The 27,042-nt window shown below is 46.2% G+C and overlaps 1 protein-coding gene across 1 annotated transcript; it reads left to right on the top strand.

Annotated features, from left to right (window-relative positions):
• Positions 1-56: 56 nt before the first annotated feature.
• LOC102793318 (neuronal membrane glycoprotein M6-a-like) lies at positions 57-26,061 on the top strand. Its single transcript, XM_006806537.3, has 7 exons — positions 57-280; positions 16,566-16,758; positions 17,738-17,894; positions 18,547-18,703; positions 20,129-20,205; positions 20,285-20,350; positions 21,159-26,061. The coding sequence occupies exons 1-7, from the start codon at positions 244-246 to the stop codon at positions 21,309-21,311; spliced, it is 840 nt and encodes a 279-aa protein (XP_006806600.1). The 5' UTR covers positions 57-243; the 3' UTR covers positions 21,312-26,061.
• Positions 26,062-27,042: the final 981 nt, after the last annotated feature.

Raw genomic sequence — 27,042 nt, 5'->3', positions numbered from 1 at the left:
CTGAAAGCGAAAGCTGTGGATGGATGCAGAGACAGGATGCTGGACAGGTCCAGATAGGCAGAGTGAGGAGAGAGAGCGTTGGAACAGGGACTTCCCTGAGCCTCCATCATCTGCAGGGAGGGAAAAAAACACTCACACACACACTGCCTCCCACACACACACACGCACACTCTGCTGAGAGCTAGCAAGGGGCTTTAAACAGCTTCACACATAACCGAGACAAAGGGACTGTAACCTGCCACAATGGAAGAAAACATGGATGAATCGCAAAGCCAGAAAGGTAGGAAAGGACGAGCCATTGATTCCTTTTTATCTTCCATCACTCGTTCCTTTATGCCATTGTTCGTTCATCCTTCCCTCCCTGTATCATGGGATTCCTTTGTGTTGTGGGCAGAGAGAAGGAGGACGGCATACACGTCCTGGAGGGGAAAAAGGGGAAAAGAAGCTTAGACTTTAGGCTGTATATTTAATTTGCAACTTTTCTCTGCACGGTTCACATTCCCCGTTTTCCCCATCAGTCATCTCGGCAGAAATGGAAAGAGGCTGTGGATCATAACGAATCCTCCTCAGGAGGCTGTCTGCTCCGGATAAAAACACGGGATCGTACACGAGCCGTGTGCGCCCATGAACGGGAGCTTAAATACGCAGATTGTTTGGGCTGAGGGTGCATGAAACGACAGACACTGGAGGCTTGGTGTTGTTTTGGAGGCTGGACGGACAGATGGACGGACAGATGGATGGATGCATGGATGGATGGATGGATGAATGGATGGAGGTGGGAGTGGCTGGGGGAGGAAAAGGGGGAGAAGAGGGTGATAGAAGGAGGGTGCGTGGGGCAAAACCTTGGAATAAAGACTAAAAATCAGAGGGAGGGGGGATAAGTGGGGCAGTGATTGATGCCTCCATTGGGATTTTCTTTGTTAGCCCTCATTGTTGATGCTTCACGCTTGTCTGAACGCCTTTTCCTCTCCCTCGCTCTCTGCATCCCCCCCCCCCTTTTTTTCCGTCTGTGTCGCTCCCTTTCCCTCCATTTTCTTCATATCTCTCCATCTCTGGCCCTTACCCCTTTTCCCTTCACTCGTTCAGCCTTGGTGTATTCCAGGCTGCATTTTTCCATCTTTCTGTCTGTATCTTGTTTTCCCGTCTACCTGTTTCTGTCTCTCTCTCTAGAAGAGGATATTTTGGCTGATCTCCCACTCGCCACCATCTCACTCTCTCGGTTGACTCCCTCTCACTCCTTCATTCCCGTTTTTTTTCCGCCGTCCATTTTTCAAATTCTATTTCTGATCTGAATCTTTCCACATGCGTCCATCCCTCTGACCGCCTCGGGGTGGTTTGCACAGAGTGTTATTTTGCCTTTTTCCCCCCAAATGATTCTTGTTGTTGTTGATGTTGGCAGTAAAAATGGGCGTGTCCATTTTCTTCATCACACCTTCAGAGCCAAATGAGACATCTACTGCTGCTTGCAGAGATTCACAAATGCAACCAATAAAGGAGGTTTTGATGAAAAAAAAATAGAAATATTTATATACAAGGCCAAATGAATGTTTATTCTCGCTGTATCTATGGAAACACCATCCTGACATCGTCTTCTGTGGTGTGATAGGCGCATTTGTGTGTTTTTTCTGGAAGCAACCTGTTTTAGCCAATCAGAGACGCGGGTGGTGTTCAAGCAAACATGATTTTTCATTCCTGCCACTTCTCTTTTTTTTAAGCCTCACCCCCTCTCCTTCTGTCCATTCTCTAACTAGTTCCCATCCTACATCCGTGTCACACTCCATCTTCATCCCTGTCTTTAGTTCAGCCATTACAGGCCTCATCTCTTCCCCTGCACCACACAAAACACAGGTGTGCGATGAAATGAGGCGGCACAGGTGAGAGCGGCTGTATAAGTACGACGTAGAGTTGTTTTCAAAGGAATCGATTTACTTTTACATCACTGGTGTTTCAATACAGGTTCAAATGGATTTGATTGCAGATATGTGGCTGAAGAGTGCATTAAATATAATCTCCAATAATTCTACCGTAGTTCACTTTTAACAGGACCAAAAACTGTCATATATGAGTTCATGTCACACGAGTGAAATAAAAAGTCTTTACAGTGAAGATTCTGAAATTTGTGACTTTCCCAACTTTGGTGTTTAGTTAAAACTCCGGTTCTCCGTCATCCAGAGACGGATTTAATATTTCATATCAGAACAAAAGTCTCACAGATCTGAAGGTGCGTTTGGATTCAGCATTTTGTTTGATTTATTCCTGTTCTCATCATAGACTGTATCCAAACACTCGACTCTCATTCAGACATGAAAAGGTTGTAATAAACTTGTAATCTTTCCGACGACCAGCAGGGGGCGACTCCTTTGGCTCTTATTGTGTAGAAGTCTTACTTATTGAAGGAAAGCTCATCATGACCACAGACTCCTCAGGTTGTACTTGTCCATCAGATGTTAGCACGAACATGCTGCTTTCAGGCTCAAAGGAAACTATTAAGCTTGACAATAATAACTCAGTGTAGTAAAAACCAATCTTTAAACAGCTGTTCCAACTCCTTTCTCTTTCTGGGGTTATATTAATGGGCATTTGTCTACGAAAGCCCTTCATCATCTTATATAAGCACTTCCTGCTGTGGTAACCGACCCCAGATTCTCCACAGAGTTAATTAAAGTTTCATGTCTTCTAACCTGAAAGTCTGAAAGCGTAGCAGCAACACTCTGAAAGGTTTTGATCATTTTCCCTTCCTGCTGAGGACCGATTTTAGAGACTTGCAGGTTTAATTGGAAATCTCTGGTTCATTAAACACGTCTCAGGCTGTTTGTTTGCTCACGTGCACCTCTGGGAGCAGCTGGATAGCTCCGGTCATTTAGAGCTGCATGCCTCAGTCCTTTATTTGGCTCGGTTAAAACGGTGACTGCTCATGTTACAATAGTAATAGTGCAATAGTTTGGAGAAGCGGCCGATGATTGTGTGACATGAAGTCGTCTGGGTAGAAGACTTTTTCGAGCTGATAATGATGCACCTGGAAGGACCTGTGAGCACCTGCACGGCACAAACGCGTCCGGAGGTCCAGTTCAGGCAGGCGGCTAGCAGCTACAGCCGCCTGTGTCACCATCCACCTGTCAGTCAACTAAGCCATGCCTCTAATTGTGCATGCAGTTATGCAGGCAGTAAACATGTTTAGTTCTTAATGTTGCAGCCTCTAGTGGATGTTCGAGGAACTGCAGGCTTTGGTGCGACTGTGTTGGCTTCGTTTTTCTGTCCTGTACGCCGACGTCCAGAGGTTCTCACAAACACTCAAATGCAGTCACGCTCAGTGAGCATGGCAGATCAATGGCAGAAATACGTATTAATCATACGTTCACCTTTATGGCACCTCGACTTAGTGCCATATTTTTGCATCATCCATTTATTTAAACTCTGACAATGTTGTAAACAGTGGGATATCACCGTGTCTGCACATTGACACTTGAGCAGTCTCCGTTATCGATCAGCTGAGCTCGTCCTTTGACACACATCCAGTCCCAGCTGAGGTTAGGTGCAGATCCCTGTGTCCTCAGTAGGTGTGAGCACAGGTTGTACACGTGATGCTTTCAGGTCAACGTTTTCAGTATCTCTCTAAGAAAACAGAAAATCAGAGTTATTAACTGAGACGGGACGAGAAGGAGGAGCGATCATTTGTGGTTACTTGGTGCCAGACATCATATCCTCACATGACAAATACACCAAAACAAAACGCCGCCGCGGTCTGTGAGCTGCTGCCGTTTCATCTCGTCCTGTTTGATCCGTTCCTCCTTCACGTTCTCGGGTTTGGTGCTTCAGTCGGTCTCCGCTGATATAAAAGGAGCACCGAGGGTCTTTCTCAGGAAACACTTCGTTTTAAAAGGCAACGTGTCTCTACAAATTAGCATGAGCATTTTATTAGCATTAAGGAGCATAATTGCAAATCATTTCTGTCTGGGGAAGCATGGCGGACCGGTTTGTTCTCACACTGCTGCGGTCCAGAGGACATCGTAAAAATCGTTTTGAGGTTTTATAGACGTCAGTGAGAAAGCTGAGAGCGGACTGTGTGTATTTGCCTCATATCCATTTCATTATCACGGCCACTAATAGAAAGGTACTTCATGGAGAGTGCAGTGAGTCAATACAAACTGACTTACAGGCCCAGAGAGGGGAGGGTGAGATGCTGGAGCCATAAAGCAGCCGAGGAGGATGGCATATGGGATGTTTCTGCTTTATCTCTCTCTGTCTGTGGAGGTAATTTCATTACTGTCCATTGACACATGAAATGAAAAGCAGCTCTGCTCTGCTGCCTGTGAGCGTTTCAGCCTCACACACTGTGTGCAGCTGGCTGGACGACCTCAGAGGAAGGAGGTTAACCCCGGCCCTCGCCGTAACACGCGGCTCAGCGTGTCCGGTCACCTCTCGGATCCGGATATGAGCAGCTCACAAATGTCTACTTTTACATGAGGAACATGAAAATGAGCAGATTGTTATGACTGCGTTGGAGAGGCGTGCTTTAGTGCTGGGTCCAGTCTTGGAGGCCCTGCTGTGCATTTGGTGAATTAAATACATAAAAGTAAAACCTTTCTGTGAGCAGCTCCACGTCGCAGCCATTGTGTGAGTCGCTCAGTTTATGAGGTGTGTCTGCCATCTTGAAAATATGATGGGACTAAGTGCTGCTGGCCGTGTGAAAAGAAAACCTTAAAAACCTCAGCAGCCTCCTCGCTGGTCTGAGCCGCTTCACGCAGGAACTACTTTTTCTCTGTCGTCCTGCACGGTGATACGTTTGGTTGGCAAGTGGAGCCGTCACAAAACTGTCCCTATTTTTTTGGCACCACAGGCAGAGATCCCTCACTGTTATCTTAGCCTGAACTGTCCCCTGAATGCTGCGAGCCTTCCTTGAGATTTCCTTCCGTGAAATTTTCCGAGCTCCTCATCCTCCCAGCAGGATGAAGCTCGTTACTTCTAAAGATCTGTTTGTCTAAGTGCTGGTGGCAGCAGTCCAAGCTGTGAGGGCTTGTTTCGTGTAAGCGGACACAACGTTTCACATTTACACTGCAGTTTCTCCTTCGCCGTCCACACCAACGCCCTCCTGTGGTTTGGTGATGTTTGGCGACGTGTAAATGCTTTTGTGTTTTCTGTGTTGTCGTGTCGAGCATCACGTTTCCAGCTGCAATTCAGAAAATCCTCCTGTATCACTGTAAAGTCAGCGAGCGCTGGCAGCGCTTCCACTTTTTACCGTTTCGTGGAGCGGCTCCAGCCTCGGTTTGTGCATGACATCACCACCACAGTCTGCGTGTGCAGCTCCTCGGGAGGAGGGAGTGGCTCACATTCTGCATCTACACATCGACACGAGCAGAAACGATGCCTCCACAGCATCAGCGTCTCGTTTATTTGTGGCATTATCGTGCAGTTCATCCAAAAGCTTTGTGTTTTTCTGATTTTCTGTTTGTGGGTGGAACCGGGGGGGTGGAAGAGCTGGTGCAGATATCTCATTAGTGTGGGGGGGCTCAGCTTCCGGCGCAGGTCTAAAAATGGCGTTTCAGAGGCTTTTCTCGTGGCGAGAGTGGCGCTCTGAATGTTGTTTCTGTGTGAGCATGAAAGTCTGCACAGAGCTGCAGAGATATCAGCCGGTCGGTGTTCGGATCCTAGATGTGTGCACAGCTGATCGAGGGTCGTGTCTGCAGAGCAGCTGCAGATAATTCCAGTCCACAGCCTTCTTCCTGATTCATTTCCCAGTCTATCCAGTCCAATGTGTGCTTTTCTTGGATGAACGTCTCCCATCTCACCACACTGATATGTGATCGTCACAAACCCTCCCAAACAGCAGCCGTGAGCTGAGGATAGTCTGATCCTCCCTGATGGATCCTTTTGAATGAAGCTGTAACTGAAATGCAGACTGTAGGAGACCAGCACGGACGTGTTCAGAGCAGCTTTCGTCACACGTCACACGTTCACTGAACGCTCCTCTTTAACTCTGATTTCTGAAGGCAAATACGATGATTGCACCGTATTCGCCTTCGTAATATTTCATAATGAGTTCTGTCTGGCTGTCTGAGAGTCATCCATCACTGAAACTGATTGGTCTCACTGGGTCTCCCCCCTCATCTTCTCCCTGTTATTGCTGGCCTGATTTATTGTCTCCATCAGCGTGTGGTTCTGTGGCAGACAGCATTCCTGCAAACACAGACGATATTTAACATCTGCAGGGAAACAAAAGGCAAAGTGGTGCATTTATGGAAGTGTTTTATGTCGAAGAACAAAATGTGAAAGCCCGTCAATCGTGCATCTGTTTCAAGGTTTCAGGCGTTGCTGGCAGGATGCTAAACGAGGTGTTGAACTTGGCAAAACCTCACAGAGTTTCAGTTGAAGGAACCGCGTTAACCTCCAGCGTGGCCTGTGTGAGGATATCTGCAGCACCAAAGGCTGATGGATAAAACTTTAGGTTCTTAAGGTACGAGCTGCTGGTCGCTGCGGTCACAGAGTAGGTCACTGATCATCTGGTCGCCGCCCTCACAACGCTAACTAAAGCTTAGTGCTGCCCCTACACGCACGCAGACAAATAAACCAGGACTGTGCCTTCATGCTGGCTTTTTGACTCATGTGATGCGATTTCACAGACACGTGGATGAATCTAACGAGTCAGCGCTTCTCCTGCGATCCCCCGATTATCCCACAGGTAGGCACAGCTGCCTATGTCCAGCTAATCTCCCGTTACTGCGCCGTTAACGATGAGACGGCTGGTGAAACGGATCTCCCCAAACTCTGTGAGCACAGCTGCCTGTGAGCCACTGTCATCGATAAAGTCAGAGCGCCTGCCTCTATCACACAGCTGGGAACAGTTGTCACGGTGATGGGGAGGCAGGGAGGGGTTTGTGGATCAACAGAGAATTTGATTGGCAGATTGGAAAATCTTTTCAGGAGGCGGCGTGTGTGCGTGTGCGTGCGTGTGCGTGCGTGTGCGTGCGTGTTCATGTGTGTGTGTGTGCGTGTGTGCATGTGTGCATGTGTGTGTGTGCGTGTGTGTGTGTGTCACAAAGAAGATATCCATGTATATGAAAATGTAGTTTTTGTGAATCAAAGACAAAAAAACACCTTAAACATTTAAAAGAGAAAAGCTTCACATGTAGACGACGGCGTGCGTGCACATGCACACGGTCATATTTATCTGGGTTACTCTCCACTGGGCCGCTCAGTCTTAATGGTGTTGTTGGGCTGGGCTTGTCATTTCCATTAGAACCCAGTCCTGACTCCTGAGTGCATCTTCAGGCCACTCTGTGTTTGTGTGTCTGTGTGAGAGCTCAGTGACCCTCTCTTACAGCACACACACACACACACACACACACACACACATAAACACACACACACAGCAGTGGTGTTTGTTGGTCTGTTAGACAATCAGGCAAAACAGCACAAAATACAGCCTAATGAGCACCAAGACCCAATGTGAAAGAGTGTGAGTGTGTGTGTGTGTGTGTGTGTGTACATGTTTAGACATCGTTATGAGAACAGAAAATTGGCTATAATTGTGGAGACCAACAGTCACTTATGGGAACCAAAAATTTGGAGACACTTTAAAACTCAAAATGTGGTTTTAGTGTCAGGGTTACAGTTGGGGTTAGGTTTATGTCAATTAGATGTGCACCTCCGCGTATCTCACCTCAGGATCCACCATCCTGAGTCTTTAATTATCATGTGTAAAGTTATTTCGGGAGTATGGCCACAACTCGTTCAGAAACATTTTAAAAAGGGAAGAAAACTTTAAATTTGTGACACACGAGAGCTGATGATAGATGACCTGGGGTGAGAGGAAGTGGGTGTAGCTCAGGAGGTGGAGTCAGGTCACCTACTGATCTGAAGGTTGGTGGTTCGATCCCTGGCTCCTCCAGTCTGCATGCCAAGTATCTTTGAGCAAGATACTAACCCCAAGTTGTGCACGGAGTATGAACGTTAGCTAGGAAGCACTAAAAGACTTAGAAGAAAGTGCTTGTGTGATTGGGTGAATGTGGCACGTTGTGTAGAGCGCTACATAAGAATCAGTCCATTTACCATAACCCTGAAGCTAATGCATCTCAATAGAAAGCATGACGCACCGTCTCGGGTCACCTTTGCAACTCAGGTAATGCAGCTTTTATATTGTAAGGTAGACCCTACAATAATCCAATATTATTATTGGCACCATAATGTTTGTCTCTTTTCTACAAATGCTGCTTATTAGAGATTAAACATGAATGTGTTGATGCACGCTCAATCATCCAGGTAAGGAAGTCCCAAAAAGTGATTCTGTTCATCTGGATGCACCATTACATCCAGATGAACAGAATCCACTTTCTGGGATTAAACTGGAATATATCAGAAAGAAAATAATAAAATCACACATTTAAGAACATGGAAGCAGCAAGTGCTTTTGGTTTTTGCTTTTATAAAATGAAACTAGTTTCATTAAAATAATAATCAGTGAAACACTGTAACCACGCAGTTAAAATGCATTCATAGTTTGATTAATATTTAGTTATCTTCAAGAATATTACATAACACATACTTGGCCCCAATTTAGTCTTTTCAGGGTCTTACGTTCAAATGAGCCTCGGGTTGACTCTGAGCGCTGCTATATAAACAAAATTGAAGTGAACAGAGCTGAAATTGGCCAGGGAAACACTGAACATGGAAATAACCTAATTTATTACAAACAGAACTACAAAAAAATTAATGAAGAATAATTAAAAATTAGTTTTGGTCATTTAATTTATGGACGTTCATGCTTTTCTGCAAATGTAAGTTCACATAGTATCAAGATGGTGATATCAACTCAATGTTAATAAGGCCATCCATCTTCTTCTGTTTATCCGGGGCTGGATCACGGGGCCAGCCGACAGACATAATCTCTCCAGCGTGTCCTGGGTCTGCCCCGGGGCCTCCTCCTGGTGGGGAATACCCACAACACCTCACCTGGGAGGCGCCCAGGAGGCATCCTTGTCAGATGCCCGAACCACCTCAACTGGCTCCTTTCGATGTGGAGGAGCAGCGGCTCTACTCTGAGCCCCTCAGAGCTGAACTTCTCACCCTATCTCTAAGAAAGAGGCCGGCCACCCTTCGTAGAAACTTGATTCTGCCCCTTTTATCCACGATCTTGTTCTTTTTGTCACTACGAAGAGCTCGTGACATTAGGTGAGGACTGACTGGTAAATCAACAATCAACTATGCTGCTCAGCTCGCTCTTCACCATGATGGACTGGTACAGTCTCCACATCTGCAGCCACAGCAATAATCCATCTGTCGATCTGTGAACAAGACCCCGAGATACTTAAACTCCTCCACTTGGGGCAGGAACTCATCTCTGAGTGGGGACTCCACCCTTTAACAGCTGAGGACCATGGCCTCAGGCTTCACGGTGCTGATTCTCATTCCCACCGCTTCACACTCGGCTGGGAACGTTCTCCAGGGTGAGCTGGGGCCGTCACCTGATGAAGCCAACAGAACCACATCATCTGTGATAAGCAGAGATGAGATTCTGAGACCACTCAAGTGGAAGCCATCATCCACCACACTGAACCTCTGGTGGAGTTCAACACTGCTGGCATTGCAGCCCAAGCTCTTACAATAGTTATACAGGCCCACTCTCCCCCCCGGACACTCAGAGGGACACGGTCGAATGCCTTGTCAAAGTCAATAAAACACAAGTAGACTGGTTGGGCAAACTCCCACACACCCTGAAATATCCTCAAGACAGTAAAGAGTTGGTCCACTGTTCCACGACCGAAACCTCATTGTTCCTCCTGCATCCGAGGTTCGACTAACGGATGAACTTTCCTTTCCAGCACCCTGGCGTAGACTTTCCCAGGGAGGCTGAGTGTGACACCCCATCCAATCCAGAACTACCACCCCACATCTCCAAACAAAACAGCCTTACAGTATCCGTAGCCTTTAGGAACTCAGGGCAAACCTTATCCACTCAGGGGCCCTGCCACCAAGGAGATGTTTAACTGCCTCAGTGACTTCACCCCAAGACATAGGTAAGCCATCTCCCCCATCCCCAGATTCTGATTCCTGTACGGATGCCATGCCAGTGGGATTATCTTCAGCTGAAAACAGCAGCACCCCTCCACCACTGCACACTGTGCGGGTAGAGCACCACTTTCCCCTCCTGAGTGGTCTGATGGTTTACCAGAAATGCTTTGAGGCAGACTAAAACTCTTATTCCATGTCCTCGTGGCCACCTGATCAAACTTACACACACGTTGTGTTCATTATGGTGGAAGTCCAACAACAGACCACAGCTCGGGTTCACATGAGGCAGGTTGCCCCTCCAGGTCTCACTGTGGTCACCAAAGTAAGCAATGAAGTCTCCCGGTAAGACGACAGTGTCACCAGATGAAGCATCCACAGGGACCCCACTCAGTGATCCCATGAAGGCTCGGTACTCTGAACTATCATTCAGCGTCCAGATGAAAGTCAGGACCGGTTCCCCGACCCAAAGGCAAAGGGAAGGAACGCTCTTGTCCACCAGGAAACACCCCAGTATACAGGCAGACAGTGGAGGAGATACAGCACCCAGATACCCACCCGCCGCCACTCACGGAGGGCAACTCCACACTGGGACAGTTCTGGTTCCAGAGCCCAAGCAGTTCTTTGAGGTGGGCCCGACTGTATCTAGTTGGTATCTCTCAGCTTCATGCTCATAGATAGAAACTTTAAACTGCCACAAAACCACTAAAGCAGCAACATAACCAGAACCTACTCTTAGTACATCCCTACAAGTTTGGCAAATCCAATGCAAGTTCTTCAATAGGTTTACAGGGAAATATGTTGTACTGGAAAAGATTGATTCAGTCACAGTCTACGGTCCAAATATCAGTTCAATAAAGAGTCAGATCTGATTGTTTTGTTTCTATCGTGAACGTGTTGGAGGTACAGTGTGTGTTTATCCCGCAGGATTATGAGGCTGATGATCAGCACTGATCTGCAGTGGAACAGCAAATGGATTCCTGCGATCATCTGAAAAAATAAGCTCCTCCTAAACAAAGAAAGCACACACACAGATGCAGCACACAGTCTGTCCCGGTTTTTACCAGGTCACTGGGTCTTTCCTGCGTTTAAAGCCCAAATATGGAAATATGACGGGATTATAACATGGCTCAAATTCAGGACACACACAGATATGTGCTGATAATGAAAACACCCAGACAGCAACATACTGCAGAAACAGCTTCACAGCACATTTATATTATCAAGCTGTGTGTGTGTGTGTGTGTGTGTGTGTGTGTGTGTGTGTGTGTGCGTGCACGCGCAGCTCCATCTGCCTCACAGCTCAAACATGCATGAATGTGTGTGAGACTCAGAGCCACGAGCCGACTCAGCTGCACGGGGACGTTTTGTTAAATGGAGTCAGCGCAGCAAAATGGTACCTTCCTGCTGGCAGAGCCGCCATTTTTGTTCGTTCGTTGGCGGCTCACGTCGTTGCAGAGAAACATGCAAAATCTGCAGCGAACGTCAACGTTTTCCTCAAAACTCAGACGATGAAAAACATGCTGTGTGTGTGTGAGAGACAGTGTGCATTGAGACTGTAGCCCTCACAGTGCTGCGCTGTTGCCATGACAACGCTACAGGCAAAGTGGGTCAGCAGGCTCCTGCCACACCCCAGTTGGCATAGCAACAAGGCTGGTCAATTAAACCTGAGCAGCATGATGACTCACACACACACACACACACACACACACGCACACACACACACACACACACACACACACACACACACGTACACACACACACACACACACACACACACACACACACACGTACACACACACACACACACACACACACACGTACACACACACACACACACACACACACAGAGACACACACACCTCTTTTCTTTGTCACCCCCTGTTGTGTGTGTGTGTGTGTGTGTGTGTGCGTGTGTGTGTGTGTACGTGTGTGCGTGTGTGTGTGTGTGTGTGTGTGTGAGTGATTTTGTCCAGTATGCTTGAATTGAAAGTCCTCGTAATCTGAGTGGAGGGTGAAGTAACTGGGTGGGGCTGATGGAGGACGTGCAGGCTGTGACATCACAGCCAACTGTCAGTCAAAGAAAAACACACCGCTACCACAGACTGTAGATAAATGATGGAGCCACTTCCCGGGTTGTGAGGCTCTGTTCGGAAGCGTCACATGTGTAAATTTTGTTGTCAGCGTGATGGATGCTTGGTGCTCCACCTGAGGATGGAGTACAGACCTGCTGACTGCTTCTCAGAAACAAACCCTGAAACGGCAGCTCAGACTTCTGGGACTGGAGCACAGCACGGCGTGTTCTGTGATGGAAACTGTAATTACCTCCAGGTTGAAAAATGGCGTTCTTGATTCCTACTGGCATTTATTGGACGCAGGTGCCGCCAACTATGCTGCGAGACCCGTACAAAATGTCAACACATTCTGCACTGCACTGACCAACACTCGACAGCTCTGTCACAAATAAACATCTTATTTCCACAACAACACAAAAAGCACAAATTGCGTATCTCATTGATCGCATTAACTGGGAGGGGTTAATAAAAACACACCTTGCAGTACCCCTCTTCACCCACACACTGGGAAAACTGCCACCCGCTGAGAAAGGGAAATGCTGCCCTCTACTGACTGTGGCGTGTAACTGAAAATATCGTCAACCCTAAACAACAGATTGAACATTGGTTCCACCCTGGAAACATTTTGTAGAACCTTTAAAAGCTCACTGGCTTTTAATCTGAAATTATATTTTATTTATGTATTTATTTGCATTATTGTTTTATTTTGAAGTTCCTGAAGTGTCTTCTCTGTGCACATAAAGCAGCCATCACTGGCTTTTAATCTGTCCCCCTGCTGTGTGTGACTGCTGTGATCGTGTGTCGCTCCTCAAAGACAGAACTGAACACTGGATGCTGATTTCTGAGCCCGAACACCTCCTGCTAATGAGCCGCTTATGCTGCACCTCCTGTGCAGACGAGCTTTAAGCGATCTGCAGCATAAAACACGTCTACAGTGATTTCACCCATCAGCTGTAGTGTCACCACTGACAACAACCCAGTGAGTCACCGTGTACTCGAATACTCCTCTCCTGCTTCTGCATGTGTGCAAGACGGATGAGCTAAACTACACCAGGGAGGAAATATAGATGTTTGCGTTAAACGGTGGAAGAAGTCCAGCAGGGAGGATGTTGTTCTGCTGCCTCCCGTTGTTGCGTTACTGCCATTATTTCTGCATTGGAAAGCTTCTCAGAGAGGAAAGATCACTGTTTATCTGGCAGCCACACAAATGAGTCATTTGAAAATAGCCGAATTGTTGGTGCATCATTCGCAGCTACTGCACGATTACATAATGTGGCAGTTGGAGAGCTCTAATTAATCATTCCAAGCACAGGAGAATGGCTCTGGACAACAGGCAGAGTGATCAGAAGTAACCTCTCACTGCAAAAGACTCAGCAGGAGCGTTAGCATGGACGAGGACGAGGAGGAGCGGGTTAAGGTGCTCCAGCCTTTTTTTCCTCAAATACAATATGCAAGTTAGACATTTGTGCTGATAAGACCAAATGATTCACAAAGAGGTTACAACCTTCACTTTGCATGCTTTCATTGCAAAGTTCACTGAAGAATAACCTACGATTCCCCAAAGAAACCAACCCAGGGTCCAATGGGAGACCAAGAAAGTCATATGTGTGTTTAAAATCCTCCCACCAGCAGTGAGAATGTTAGTACTGAAATAAATGTACTTCAGGACGTTTTCACAGGAAAAAGTATAATTAGCTCAGATTTAATCCAGTTTTTTAATAAGGGAGCATTGTCTGTCGGCTCCTGTGTTGTAGGAAGGTTGTTTTGAGCCCCGTGCTGTTTCTACTTGCATCCTGAGCCAATATTTAAAATGTATTGCATTGAATTCAGCTGATTGTTGGGAAGAAGCCAAGTGAATGTCAGTTTATATGTGCAGCTGCTCTTGCATTGTGTCAGTTTAACTGACTGCGTGACACATTGTTTGTCTGTCGATGAGGCTTATTGTCCATGAGGAGGTAAGAGCTGCTAATCAACTGGATCATTTAAAGCTACATCAAACTGGTCATTAAAACACTCACAGCTAATAAAACCCTTCAGGAGGCATTTAGGCATCACGTTTCATCTCCTGCTCTCGGAGGAGGAAGAGCCGCGGCCGTCGCTGCATTGATCTCTGCTCGGTTTTCTCTTCTTCAGCTTTTAAAATTTTCATTTTTGCTCTTCGGTATTTAAAGGAGTCATTTTTTAGGAACGTCAAATGAAAGTTATTGCAGCCGCATTATTTCCTGTAGGCCAACATTCACGGAGCAAACTGGGAGTTTTGGTTTCTGCACTCAAATGTAAAACTTTATGTTGTGACTTTGCACGTGCTGCTCCATGTAATGACCGACCCGGCGGTGCACATGCTCGTTTTACCGCCGTGTGTGTGCACATAATGTGCGAATCATGAACGAATTGTTCATTACTCGAGCATCACTTTACTGACTCGTGAATCATGATTCACAAGCCTAACTGACTCATTCCTGTTGCTGTTAGCAAACTAATTTCATTAATAGAAATATATCTAGCTTATAATTAAAATTGTAGGGGGGGGGGGGGGACAACAGCCAGTTTCTTAACAGAAACATTTCTGCTCTGAACTGGAAGAAAGAACCGTGAGTAGAAGCTCACATCAAAACAATCCGTGTTTAAGTGATGACATGCTGAATCCTGCTTCAGGGCCCAAACTACCTTGCGTTTCATTGGGCTATTGTGCTTTAAACATGTTTTAATGCTCTGTAACTTGTTCTATTTCCCCTTGTGGGACTAATAAAGGTATATCAATATCAATATTTCATCTCAACAAGCCCATAAAAACAGTCAGTGATCACTGTCGGCCTCTCTCGGTTTTTATTACCGCATACAGCGTATTGTGGATGGATTATCTCAGTTGTTCTCCTGGCTGAAGTTTGGTCCGTTTACAGCATCCTGCCATGTGATTGCATTTGTCTCTAACCATCAGGAACCTTCACGTTAACTTTTATTGAGTGGAAAGAAGTTAGCGTTCATCCTCTAGCTTCACTGTGCTAATGTTACGCTAACATAGCTGTGTCGCTAGCGATCATGTAGCACATCATTATCTACCAGCTAGCCCAACTTCAGTAACCCTGCAAACGTCACTGCTGTTTAGTTTCCTGTTTTCATTTATGTTGGAAGTGATAGCAGAGCTTGTAGGTTGTAGGTTGTGTCCAAATTCATGGGCTGCATCCTCCTGAGGACCCGGCCTTCGCAGTCTACGTGGGCTGGGTCCTCAGAAGGTCGGGTAGTCCAGAAGTAAACGACTGTGGAATTGGACGGTCTAGCCTTCTGTTTAGCGTCACCGCTGTGTCGGTGGAGTTTAATAAACTCGGCTGTCTGCTCCTTGCTGTCTAAAATATAACAGGACACTGGCGTAAACTCTCCACCATCTGTTTAATCGGTTTTCTGTTTGACGTTTATTCAGCTGTGTGAAAACTAGAACTTTAATCTCCACAAAACCGATTTACTCAGAAACAAATAAAACACTGAAAAAAGCCAAACAATAACATTTTTAGGTTGTCTAAGTGACTTATATTTTACGATTAACCTGAGTAGCGAAAGACCTAGCTAGACCTGGCTAGCTATCGAGCTGGTGGGTAACAGACGTCTCCGAAAACGTCGGAGCACTTTTGCAAATATGTGATATCTTGATAAACCGAGCAGATATTTGAAGTTTACGCAGCTACTTTCTTGCCTGAAAATATGTTAAAAGTTTATTTTGTGACCCAGAAAGATTAATAAGAGTAACATTAAAAACTTAGTAGCTGCCGCCATTGTTGGAAACGGGAGTTTGGCTGGGCCACGCTATGAATTCTGGGATATGGTAGGCCACGAAGGACACACCCGACCCATCCTTCAAATCTGGGGAAAAGAAGGGCGCATTTGTTGGCCGCATTCGGAGGAGTCTACGAATTTGGACAGCGTTCGTCGCGTCGCTGTGACATAATCGGCCTACAAATGCGTCCTCAGGAGGATGCAGCCCATGAATTTGGACACGACCACTCACCCACTCACCCCCTCCCTCCTGGCTCACAGCTTCTTCTTCTTCTTCTTGGTTGGCGACCAATGTTAAGGCGCATTACCGCCCCCTGGCTCACAGCTCAGTGGACATTTAGATGAGAAAATATATATTTAACACATTTAAGAAAAATACTAATAAAATAAAGTAAAAATAAATAAAATAAATGTTCCCTTTAAGAATCGTAATTTTTTTTGCGCTATAAAGGTAGTTTTTCTTTTACCATCACTCATCTCACCAGTAGGATTTACATGAAAATAGAAACAAATTAAGTTGAAAATGTACCATTTTTTGCACTCTCTGGTCAACTGACTCAGTGACTCAAACAAAAACCCATTTTGGTGAGTGACTCATTCAAAAAAAACTTTTACCATCACTCCTCATAACCCCGCCCCGTGTCTTCTCCTTTGCTTTCATCATCGTCATATAGAATTAATGAACTGCAGTCAGACTCACGGTTTCTCTCTCTGTCTCAGGCTGTAAGGAGTGCTGCGAGCGATGTGTGGGCAGCCTGCCCTGGGCGTCGCTCATCGCCACCATCCTCCTCTACATGGGCGTGGCCTTGTTCTGTGGGTGTGGCCACGAGGCTTTGAGCGGCACCGTCACCATCCTCCAGAACTACTTTGAAGTCATCAGAGCCCCGGGCGAGACTCTGGATGTGTTCACCATGTGAGTGTTTCATCTTTTCTCTGTACGGAGTATTAATAATCACTCTTAATAATCACAAACCCCAAACAGAACGAGCTGAAGTCAACTGAAGCGCATAGCCTGTATATAAAAGATGAACGCAGCCATTGGTTTCAGTGTTTTCTCTTTTTTTTTTAATTGATAATGAGTCCTAATTGGTGCATCCCATCGCTAGTAATATCCAAAATAAAATTCTAAAACTTCACTCACCAGAAATGGAGCGTAGGCTGCTAACAGCACAGGAAACTGCATTATTGGGCACAGTTTATCTCAAGTTCAGGCCACACCCATTCCTGCTATACAGCTATAAATCCCTTGTTGGCCCACACAGTTGTTTGTTCTAGTTTTTTACCCCGCCCCTCCAGGCCCGGGAACCCGCACCTCTTCCTTTATTACATGGTCTCCAACCTGCAGCCTTTGAGCTAGCTCGTAGCCTCTGGGCTAGCTCGTTGCTTCATTATTATTAAAAGTGTTTCATTCACATCATCGTCCAGACTCCAGTCAGCCGAGGTGAGGGCTAGCAGTCAGTTAGCAGCTACAACTGCCTGTGTTGCCATCCACCTGTCAATCAAAGAGACCACGCCCCTAACCGTGCATGCAGTAATGCCGGCTGTAAACATGATTATTTCTGCTGTAACCTTTTAACAGTGTAGAGACCGACTCACTGCTGGAGCTTCTAGTGGACACTACTGGAACTGCAGTTTTTGGCTCTTCAGTGTTTTTTTGTTTTTTTTTAAAAAAGTAAACAGACAAACGAGAAAATAAAGATAAAATTGGGAATGGCTACGTTTACACCACTTACATTTTTAATGTGAATAAATCCTCCATGGTTCTCTGGTTTCTGGCAGTTCCTCGTGGTGATTTAGCTGAAGATGCTTAAGAAGTCTGAAGAGCACTTGAAGCATGAAAATAAATAAGCAGTCATTAATTAGCGACGCTGTGATGTGTGTCCTCTCCGCAGCATCGACATCCTGAAGTACATCATTTATGGCCTTGCAGCTGGATTCTTTGTGTTTGGAGTGCTGCTGCTGGTGGAGGGCTTTTTCACCACCGGAGCCATCCGCGATCTCTACGGAGAGTTCAAGATCACTGCCTGCGGACGCTGCCTTACTGCATTCGTGAGTCAAAACTCCTAAAACTCGTCAAGACATATTTGTGTTTAAGGTAATGTTAATTTAAACAAAGAAGCTGCTGAAAGGATAGACGTGGTGACCCTTTCCTATTTTATACAAACTCCACTTTGCTAATGAGGGACAATAATTAGCTTGATGTCACATGACCATAAATGACCGCAAAAGGTCAGCATCATGATATTTACTGTGCAGAGTAGATTCATACTGACCAGAAGATAAAGTGTTGCACAAACATTAAAGTTGTTTTACACACACACACGCGCATGCACACGCACGCACACGCACACACACGCATGCACACGCACGCACACGCACACACACACATGCACACATACACACACACACACACACACATACACACACACACATGCACACACATGCACACACACACACACATACACACACGCACACACACACATGCACACACACACATACACACACACACACACACACATACACACACATACACACACACACATGCACACACACACACACGCACACACACACACACACACACACTTAATAAAGATAAAAGGAAAGCAAATAGCTTGCACTTTTTTAGTCCGACCTGAATAAAGACTCGTGAGCTGAGCGCGATGCACAGCAGTGCGAGACTAACGTGTGCCTGTGTTTGCAGCTGATGTTCCTGGCCTACCTGTTCTTCCTGGTGTGGCTCGGCGTGACAGCATTCACCAGCCTGCCGGTCTTCATGTACTTCAACGTTTGGTCCATGTGTCAGAACACCAGCGTCGTGGTGGAGGGAACCAACCTCTGCCTGGACCTGCGTCAGTTTGGTACGCAGACTTTGCACCCTTTGCTTTTTGCACCCTGATGTTAAATGAACATCCAATCATGAACAGCTACATTTCTAACCTCTGCAGGCTTTGCACAACGCATTTTCTGAGTTTGAGTTAAACAACGAGGACTGGTTTTCCCAGTTTGATGCAGTTTATGTGAGATGCTGTAAACGGGAAGACTGACGAGTTCAGCTTGATGAGCTCAGCTGCCTTTAAACAAATGACTGTAATTTCTCCGTGCTGCTGCTCCGAGCTCAGACCGGCCCCTCCCATTGATCCGTGCACCTCTAATTTATGTGTGAAACATCTTTTCCTTCACTTTGTTGGATTTAACAGACTGGAAATCTTCTTCATGCGCTGCTGTTCAGATTTTTAACTCAGCCTGTTCTTTGTTCTGTGATTAAAAGTAAGATCCTGGATCACCCGATCGCTGCTTAGAGCTGGCAGGTTAATGGTGACTCACCAAAACACCAAACTGGCACATATCATGGAAAAACCTGTGTGTGTGCAGAAGAAGTGCCAAATACCAGCAGAAAGCTGCAAAGCCTTCCAGGCGCTGCGATGACATCCGAGAATCGGACGCTCGAGAGGAAAAACATTGATCTGAAATATCTGCAAATTCATTAATGACAGAAAACGTCCGAGCTCAGCCTGTCGGTCGGTGTTTCTGGTGTTTGATGAAGTCCTGAACATGTGTTTGAGGGGTTAGACAGCTGTGGGTGTGACTGAATAACAGCAGTGACGGCGGTCTGGCTCTCTTCAGACATCCTGAGAACAGATCACAGAAATGTTTGTCTCTGGGTGTCTCTGCTTGCATTCATGGAGCCACGGCTCCACCTTAAATCAGTACAATGTCAGATGTCATTCGGCATTTAAGGTACCAGACGTTGGCCCGGTTAGGCCCAGAGGTGCCAGCTGTCTGGGTTCTTTATGCAGATTATTTTTCTGCCTGATTATCATCACCTGTCTTTCCAAACAGCATGTTAGCAGGACTTAGCTGCTAATAAACTCAGTAATGAGTGATCATCATGCACATTACTGTATGCACGATGCAGCACTGCCCACCATGTTGTTCTCAGGATGCCTACATTAAAACAAAAGGCACCACCAGAGGCCTTGTGTGCGCTCGCTCACTGCGCTGCCATCTGCTGTTCAACATTTAGACTGCAGCAGGCCTCAGTCAGCAAACTAATGAAGATTTCTCAGGAGGAAAAACATTAAAGATGAACTCCTGGTTCATGAGGCGCTGCGCTCTGGACTGTGATTACTTCAAGGCCGTTCCCAGCGGCCGACAGTCCAGGAGCAGGGAAGCGTTGATCTCGGTCAGCTTTAATTAAAGAAACGCAGGGACTGTCCGAGCGCTGCGATAGGCAGAGATTCCCCGGTTTGTTCAGAGGCTAACAGAGCGTTTGTGCTTCTCAGGAGCGGTGAGCATCTCCGAGGAGAGGAAGTTGTGCACGCAGTCCGAGAAGTTCGTCAAGATGTGCGAATCCAACGAGGTGAGAACGCAGCAAAAACACGTACACGTGATAACCCGTCGGCACAAATCCACCGCATCATGCGTATGTTGTGTTGCAGCTGGACTTGACCTTCCATCTGTTCGTGTGCGCACTAGCAGGAGCAGGAGCTGCTGTCATCGCCATGGTAAGAACCATCATTCTCATATCTGATTGGTTATAATTTCTTCTGCCATTATGGTTTTTAATGATTGGTGCAAACGAAGGAAACAGACATCGTCCCTGCAGACAGGGAGAGTCAGAGTGTAAAACCCAGTCCTGCACGTCTGCAGTGAGACAGACGGTGAGTCACAGGCGTCTCCGGATCCGAGGCGTGGAGACGCTCGCGTCCTTCCATCCTCACTCCAAGCACACATTCACAAACCTGAGCCTTTCTGAATAATCTTGTGCACAGATCTGTACAAGCCGAAGCACCGGCACTCGTCCACACACACAAATCTGCGTGAGGGACGTTTCATTTGTCAACTTACTGAAGGGGATGAAACCGCGTGGTGCTGGATGTGAATGCTGAAATGCTAAAATGAAGAGTATCACACACACGGCGCAGAAACAGCAGTGAGTTGCTGTGCCGTGCTTTAACACTAGGGGCCGCCAGAGGGAGCGGCTCGTGTGCACAGTGTGGGATTAACGGCATTAGACTCGACCCGTGTTCGGTATCAGCTCGTGGGCTGTGCCTGTGTTTGCTCCAGGAAGGTGACTACATATGCACTTCCTCTATTAAATTCAAGTAAACCTGTTAAAAACATACAGCTGCAGTTTTTAGAAACAAGGTAAACACATCCTGTCTTCCTTCTGCCTTTAAAGGCGAGATGTGACCCCCTCATCTGGCCTCCAACAGTCCAAACCAGCGGATCCCAGATAAGCCGCTCAGTCTGTCTGCAGCGTGCAGCGGACGAGTCGGCAATCTTTGATCCGTCTCCTGCGTTTCCCCTCAGGTGCACTTCCTGATGGCTCTAGCCGCTAACTGGGGCTACCTGAAGGACGCCAGTCGGATGCAGAAGTACGAAGACATCAAGTCGAAGGAGGAGCAGGAGCTGCACGACATCCACTCTACACGCTCCAAAGAACGCCTCAATGCCTACACATAAACACGCCGCCACGAGGAACGACACACACACACTTACCTGTCAGACACACACGCACACACGGGTGAAAAAGATTCATTCAAACAAATTTACAGACACGAGTAGAAATTAGAGGATAAGAAACCCCTGAGATCACCGACGCCCTCCTCATCCTCAGCTCTGCAGTCGATCGTTGCTGGTCTGCTCCAAGTTTAACACGATAAATCGTCCAGATTCACCGAACCTAAAGCCGTCGGACATTTTATTCTGAAGGTTTCTGAAGGTGATGGTGTGAGTTTTCAGGCCTTTCAGAGTAAAATGCTGCACAAACAAAAGTTCTCACTGATAACACAAACCAGCGTAACGAGGAAATGCCAAAAATCACCGCGGACGAACCCAAAGAAGGAGAATTATTTCAATCTGATCGCCTAAAGACTCCAAACAGCAACGATCTGCAGCAGACGCATGAGGACAGCGTCCGTGAGCTCATCGTCAACACACACACACACACACACACACACACACACACACACGTAGATGTGACTGAATGGTCGGTGTTGTTTGGTGGTGTCATGCTGTGTTGTGTCGTTCGCCACGCTATGATGATGGTGTCACAGAGGAATAAGGTCCCCGAGGAAATTTGTGCCTCCCGGGTACAAATGGGTAGCTTTGCCAACTCCCCCCACCCCCTCCTTTCTCCCTCCCTGACCTCTGACCTCTTCACGTTGAGCCCAGTTTCATTAGTTGTTTCGTAGTGTCGTAGTGGGGCGGGGTTTTGGAAACAAAAAGCACTGGATTGGTTAACCAGCAGGTGGTCGGAGACCCGCCTGAGGTTAGCGTTGAGCTCGAGCTTTGGTTATAGCGTTTTCAACCATAACCACGGGCCGATCACGACGACCTGCAGGAGAGATTTTACCCATTAATTACGCAGAAATGATCGCAGAAAAATCGATGTCATGAACACGACCAAATTCTCTCAATGCGTCTCTATTTCTGCGTATCTTCTTATTATTCTGAGGCTGACAGCACGCACGGCGGCAGCAGGGGTGCAGCTAGTGAAACGGGGCTCCCTCCTCCCCCCCTCTTCGTCCCCTGATTGTACAAACTTGTGATTCGTCCTCAGAAACAGCACATCTTAGCAGCACAAAGTCTTTTAGTCATCATCTCATCCGTCTGTTACGTAACGTTTTCTCACTTTTCAGGGATTTTGCCACATTTTTATTCGGATTCTTTCTGTGTGATTTTAGCACCGGGGTATTTAAACGGGGGTGGGGGGGTCTGTAACATTACCAGGTGATGATTCAGTATTTCAGATTCTGCACACACACACACACACACACACAAGCGTATACACCAGTCATCTCGAGCGATTCGTTGTTCTCATGCTTCCTGTTTTGCGTTCTTTGGCGACGCCCTGATGCGACCAAAACGTTATTTGTAAGTTGAGTCAGAAAAATCAGCGACACCAACCGCAGGCTGACGGCGGCAGAGGATCGGCAGGAATTCTGGGTAGTGTTTGTGTGTTGGCGGTGGTGGAGTTGGTGGTGTCTGAAGCAGATTGTAGGGCGGAGGAAGAGGAATGACGTTCCAGCGAATAAGCTAATGGTTCAGGGCCGGCTGCTCTCGTGTCCTGTAACGCTCTCCTCGGGTTGCTGGGTTACTCTGGACCAGCGGAGCTTCCCGGTTCTCCACAATCGCAGTTCTCCATGCGAGGTTTTATCAGCAGATAAAAATGCAGTCAACACGTTTAATAAGCTCGACGTCCGTCTAACGCAGTGGGCTCAGGTCCAAACGCTGTTCGGTCTTTGCTCAGCAAGAGAAGAAGAAGCGTGCAGGTGAGGATGGTGATGACTCTCTATCTGCCAGTAGAGATGACTGAGAGCGAGATGAAGATGATGACATGATGGTTTGATTTGATGAGACTACCGGCGCGCGCGCACACACACACACACACACACACTCCACCACCGCCATCACTCTGAGCCATAACTCTTTACTTTTCACGATGACATTTCACTATTTTATTATCAACTTTTAATCTTTGAAACTTTTTAAATGTGAAATCATTTAATTAGAAAAAAGAAATGTGTTTTTTTTCTCTTTTCCTTTCGCGTGTGGGCGGTGCTAAAGCGCTGCACCCACGTTAACTCTGTACAAAGATATACATATATGTGAAACGGTCGAGGTGAGCAGCCGGGAGGAGGATTTCCTACGGGTCAGAGTCCGGAGGGGGCGGCGGTTCAGTCCCAATGTCCTGATCCTCTGCTCCCCGCACACAGCTGCACTTACACCTCGACGCTCCGAGCCGCAGTAAAAGGTTTAAATCGGCGCCTCGGCTCCAGTAACCACGACGACCAAAGTCCAGATTCGCTGGCTTCACACGTGGGTCGTCCTGATTGGTTGTGACTCTCTAAACAGTTATTTTGAGTGATTCAACGATGGGTCGCTTTATGCTAAATGCTAATGCTAACTTAATGCTAAAAAACTAATTTCACTTATTTAAAAAAATGTGTGCTAGCTGATTGGTTTAAACTCAGATAAAAAGCTTTGATGTTAGACAGCACAGATGCTGATTGGCTGAAGCATTCACGGGACGGCATCCAATCAGGACGTGTTGGGAGCGTCTGCGTTAGCATCTGTGCTAACTGCTTCGCGCCGTGTAACTGCAGCTGACCACCAAAAGCACCGCGGCGTCATCGAGGGGCGCCTCCGCCGGACTCGCGTCCTGTTCAGGTGTGTCCCGGCTGCACACGGTCAGTATTTTTAAGGGTCTAGTTTTACAGTAACAGTATTCTATCATTTCATTGCCTGACAATGGATGTCTTGTCAGTGTTTTTAACCTCAGATAAAAGAAAAAATAGTTTTTTGTGCACTTATTGACCATCGTGAGCTCTCTCTCTTATTCTTGGTGTGTAAGTGCATTGAGATCCCCACTGTGGGACCCGTGTATAGTCTTGCAGCATTGGTTATAACCTGAAGAAATAACAATGATGAAAACGAATGAATTCATAATAATGAAGATAATCTTATACTACATAAAAAAGACAGTGACTCTAGTTGTTGTTTGTGGCATGGTTATGCATTCAATGGTCATAATTTTAACGATTAAAACAAGACAAAAAAAAAGTCATTTTTTTCCACTGGCGCTGTTCTGCTGTTTTTATTTTCCACTTTTCCGTGTGCAGTATTGCCGTTCCTGTTGCTAATGGTGTTGCTAAGCTAGCTTGCTTGCTCAGTTGTTTACCACCAGAGCAATATATTGTAGCAGTTTGACAAAATCGAGACATTAAAAACAACAAGTCCATTCAATTTACGGCATACAAGTGCATGAATTTATGATTGCAAGTCTTCAGTGATATGATTATGGTGTTCTGTATTGTTTATCCTAATAAAGCGGATTTGCAGATGTGGTGTAATGTATTGCTCTGGCCACCCGTTTCCCTGCACCCACCTCTGCTCACGTGCTCCTCCTCGCAAACACACGGCTCGGACGCTTTCACGTGGTGGATTTCAGACGAATGATCGGAAACGCAGAATTCAAACTTCCAGTGTTGCTGGATGTGGAGGACCACAACGGCCATTGGTTAAAACAGACGTGAATAAATTAACAAACACGTCCTTAATGCAAAAATAATATTTATACAAAATAGGGTTTCTTAGCTTAATTGTTTTTGGGATTAGTCATCTGTTTTTGGTTCTTTCTGTGTTTCGGCTTCATTATGCAAGCAAGACCCAGAGAGCTGATTCTGCTCACCTGGGTGTTACCTTCAGTCAGGTGACCAAATGCACCGCTGAATCGTCTCTGGGTCAGCGACGGTGTGCCGACTCCTGCTGGTCGCTGAACCGAGGTCAAAATGAATCAGTCGTGTTAAGTTTGGCTTGTGTTCGGTGCACAAACACGGATGCAAACTCAAACGTTAGTTTATGCAAAACTGTCAGAAATGCTTAATAATCTGAATGATGGCAGTTCTGGTCGTCCACAGTCTGAAGGTGAAGAAGAAAGAAGCCAGACTGTCGGCTTCTCCCGACTGCTGTATGAGTCGTGCTGTCAGTGTGGCACAGAACAGATTTGGCCCAAATGAAACCAAAACACCTGAGACAGGTGACCCGAGAGGCTCGGCCCGCTGTTGTAGTCGGGTGGAGGAGGACGTGAGCAGCTCGCTCTCCATTCGTTCAAGTCTCCTCATCTGACTGTCTAACCCACATGTAAAGACGAACGCGTGTGATGACACGTTCTGATCCTGCGTCCTCTCTGTCTGCTCGCTGAGCGCGGCTGAACCATTCCAGGATCCCGAGCGCGGGATCAGAAACCCGAGCGCGTCGGCGCGATCGAGCATGAATTTCAATGACATGACGTCTGAGTTCCAACCCGCTGTGAGGAGGTTTGCCGTGTTCCTACAGCGCTGAATCACAGGGGGGAGATCAGACCCTCTGTGCCTCTCGTCCATCGTGAAGCCGCAGACCTAAAAGCTGATGATGTCAGTCCGTGACCTTCCACTGATCATCACGTGTTTCAGATTCATGCATTATGTGAGGTTGGACATCTTGGACGTTGGAGGTCGTTTTTTTTCTGTTTCTCTATAGTGTGCTAGACTTTTTGTACTTCACTCTGGTTGCTTAGTAGCAGGCTTCATCTGATTCACTCCTCCATCTTTGTACATATGTGTGCCAACAGCTTGGGCAGACAGTGGCTTTTTTATTTGTAAAGACATAAACTTGCTTGCATATATAAATAAAATGAAATAATACACTTGTGTACTTGTTAATAAGGGAACATCCTGAGTTTGTGTCTTCATTTCTCTCACAAAGTCATTAGAAATAATGAAAAAAGGTTGATGAGGATGTTACGTCATCCTCACACTGAGTGATGAAACATCAACGTGTGGCGCAGAGGATGAATAAAAGACGCTTTATCATCCACGATGGAAGCTGCTGTGATTAATATTTTTGGTGATAGATACAATAAATCTGATCAGAGTTATGAAGGATGTTTATGCACAAAGGCCTCACACCAAAGGTAAAGCTCGTGATGTCACCTGCTTCATGCAGGCCTTTATCCAAGGAAAGGAAACAGGCTGGCACAGGGAGGACACGAAGACTCTGAAGGCCGAACTGAACACGAGGACCAAGCCCTTCTTGATAAAGGCTGTAACAGCTCCATCTTGTGGTCACATTTATGCATTACAACGTAAAAAAAACTGGCTGCCGTTGAGCAGTCAGCAGGTTTCTGAGTGAGCGCTGACGTCTTCTAAGCAACAAGGACTAAACCATCGTTTATGTTTCCTCCGTTTTGTATTATTACCTGATGATTTTGCATTAGAGCTGCCACAAACGATTATTTTGATAGTTGACTAATCAGATCATCATCCATTGGACGTAAAACTACAGCTTATTGCACCAGCAGCATCTGCTCTTATATAACTATCATTAGCTTACAGCTTTAAGTGTTTAAGGTATGTGCTAACTAAAAATAAAGACAAGATGATAGTTTATTAAATTTTAATGAAATTTGCAGATTGTTTTGGCAAGTTTAATAAACTCCTTGCTATCTAAAATATAACAGGACACCGGAGTAAATTCTCGAGCATCTCACACTTCTGATAATCATCTGTCTGCTTGACGTTTATTCAGCTGTGTAAAAACTATAACTTTAATCTCAGCCAAACCGATTTACTCAGGAACAAATAAAATACTAAAAAAAGCCAAACAATAACATTTTTAAGTTATCTAAGTGACTTATATATCATGTTTAACC

This window comes from Neolamprologus brichardi, chromosome 6, assembly GCF_056152115.1.
Source record: "Neolamprologus brichardi isolate AB-2024 chromosome 6, ASM5615211v1, whole genome shotgun sequence".
Classification (NCBI taxonomy): domain Eukaryota; kingdom Metazoa; phylum Chordata; class Actinopteri; order Cichliformes; family Cichlidae; genus Neolamprologus; species Neolamprologus brichardi.
Note: the sequence above shows the minus strand (reverse complement) of the source record. Positions and strands in the feature narration are given on the sequence as shown.

Coding starts and splice junctions, on each gene's coding strand:
- LOC102793318 (XM_006806537.3), top strand. CDS start 244: ATGGAAGAAAACATGGATGAATCGCAAAGCCAGAAAG. Junction 281..16,565: donor TGAATCGCAAAGCCAGAAAG/GTAGGAAAGGAC, acceptor TCTCTGTCTCAG/GCTGTAAGGAGTGCTGCGAG. Junction 17,895..18,546: donor GACGCTGCCTTACTGCATTC/GTGAGTCAAAAC, acceptor CTGTGTTTGCAG/CTGATGTTCCTGGCCTACCT.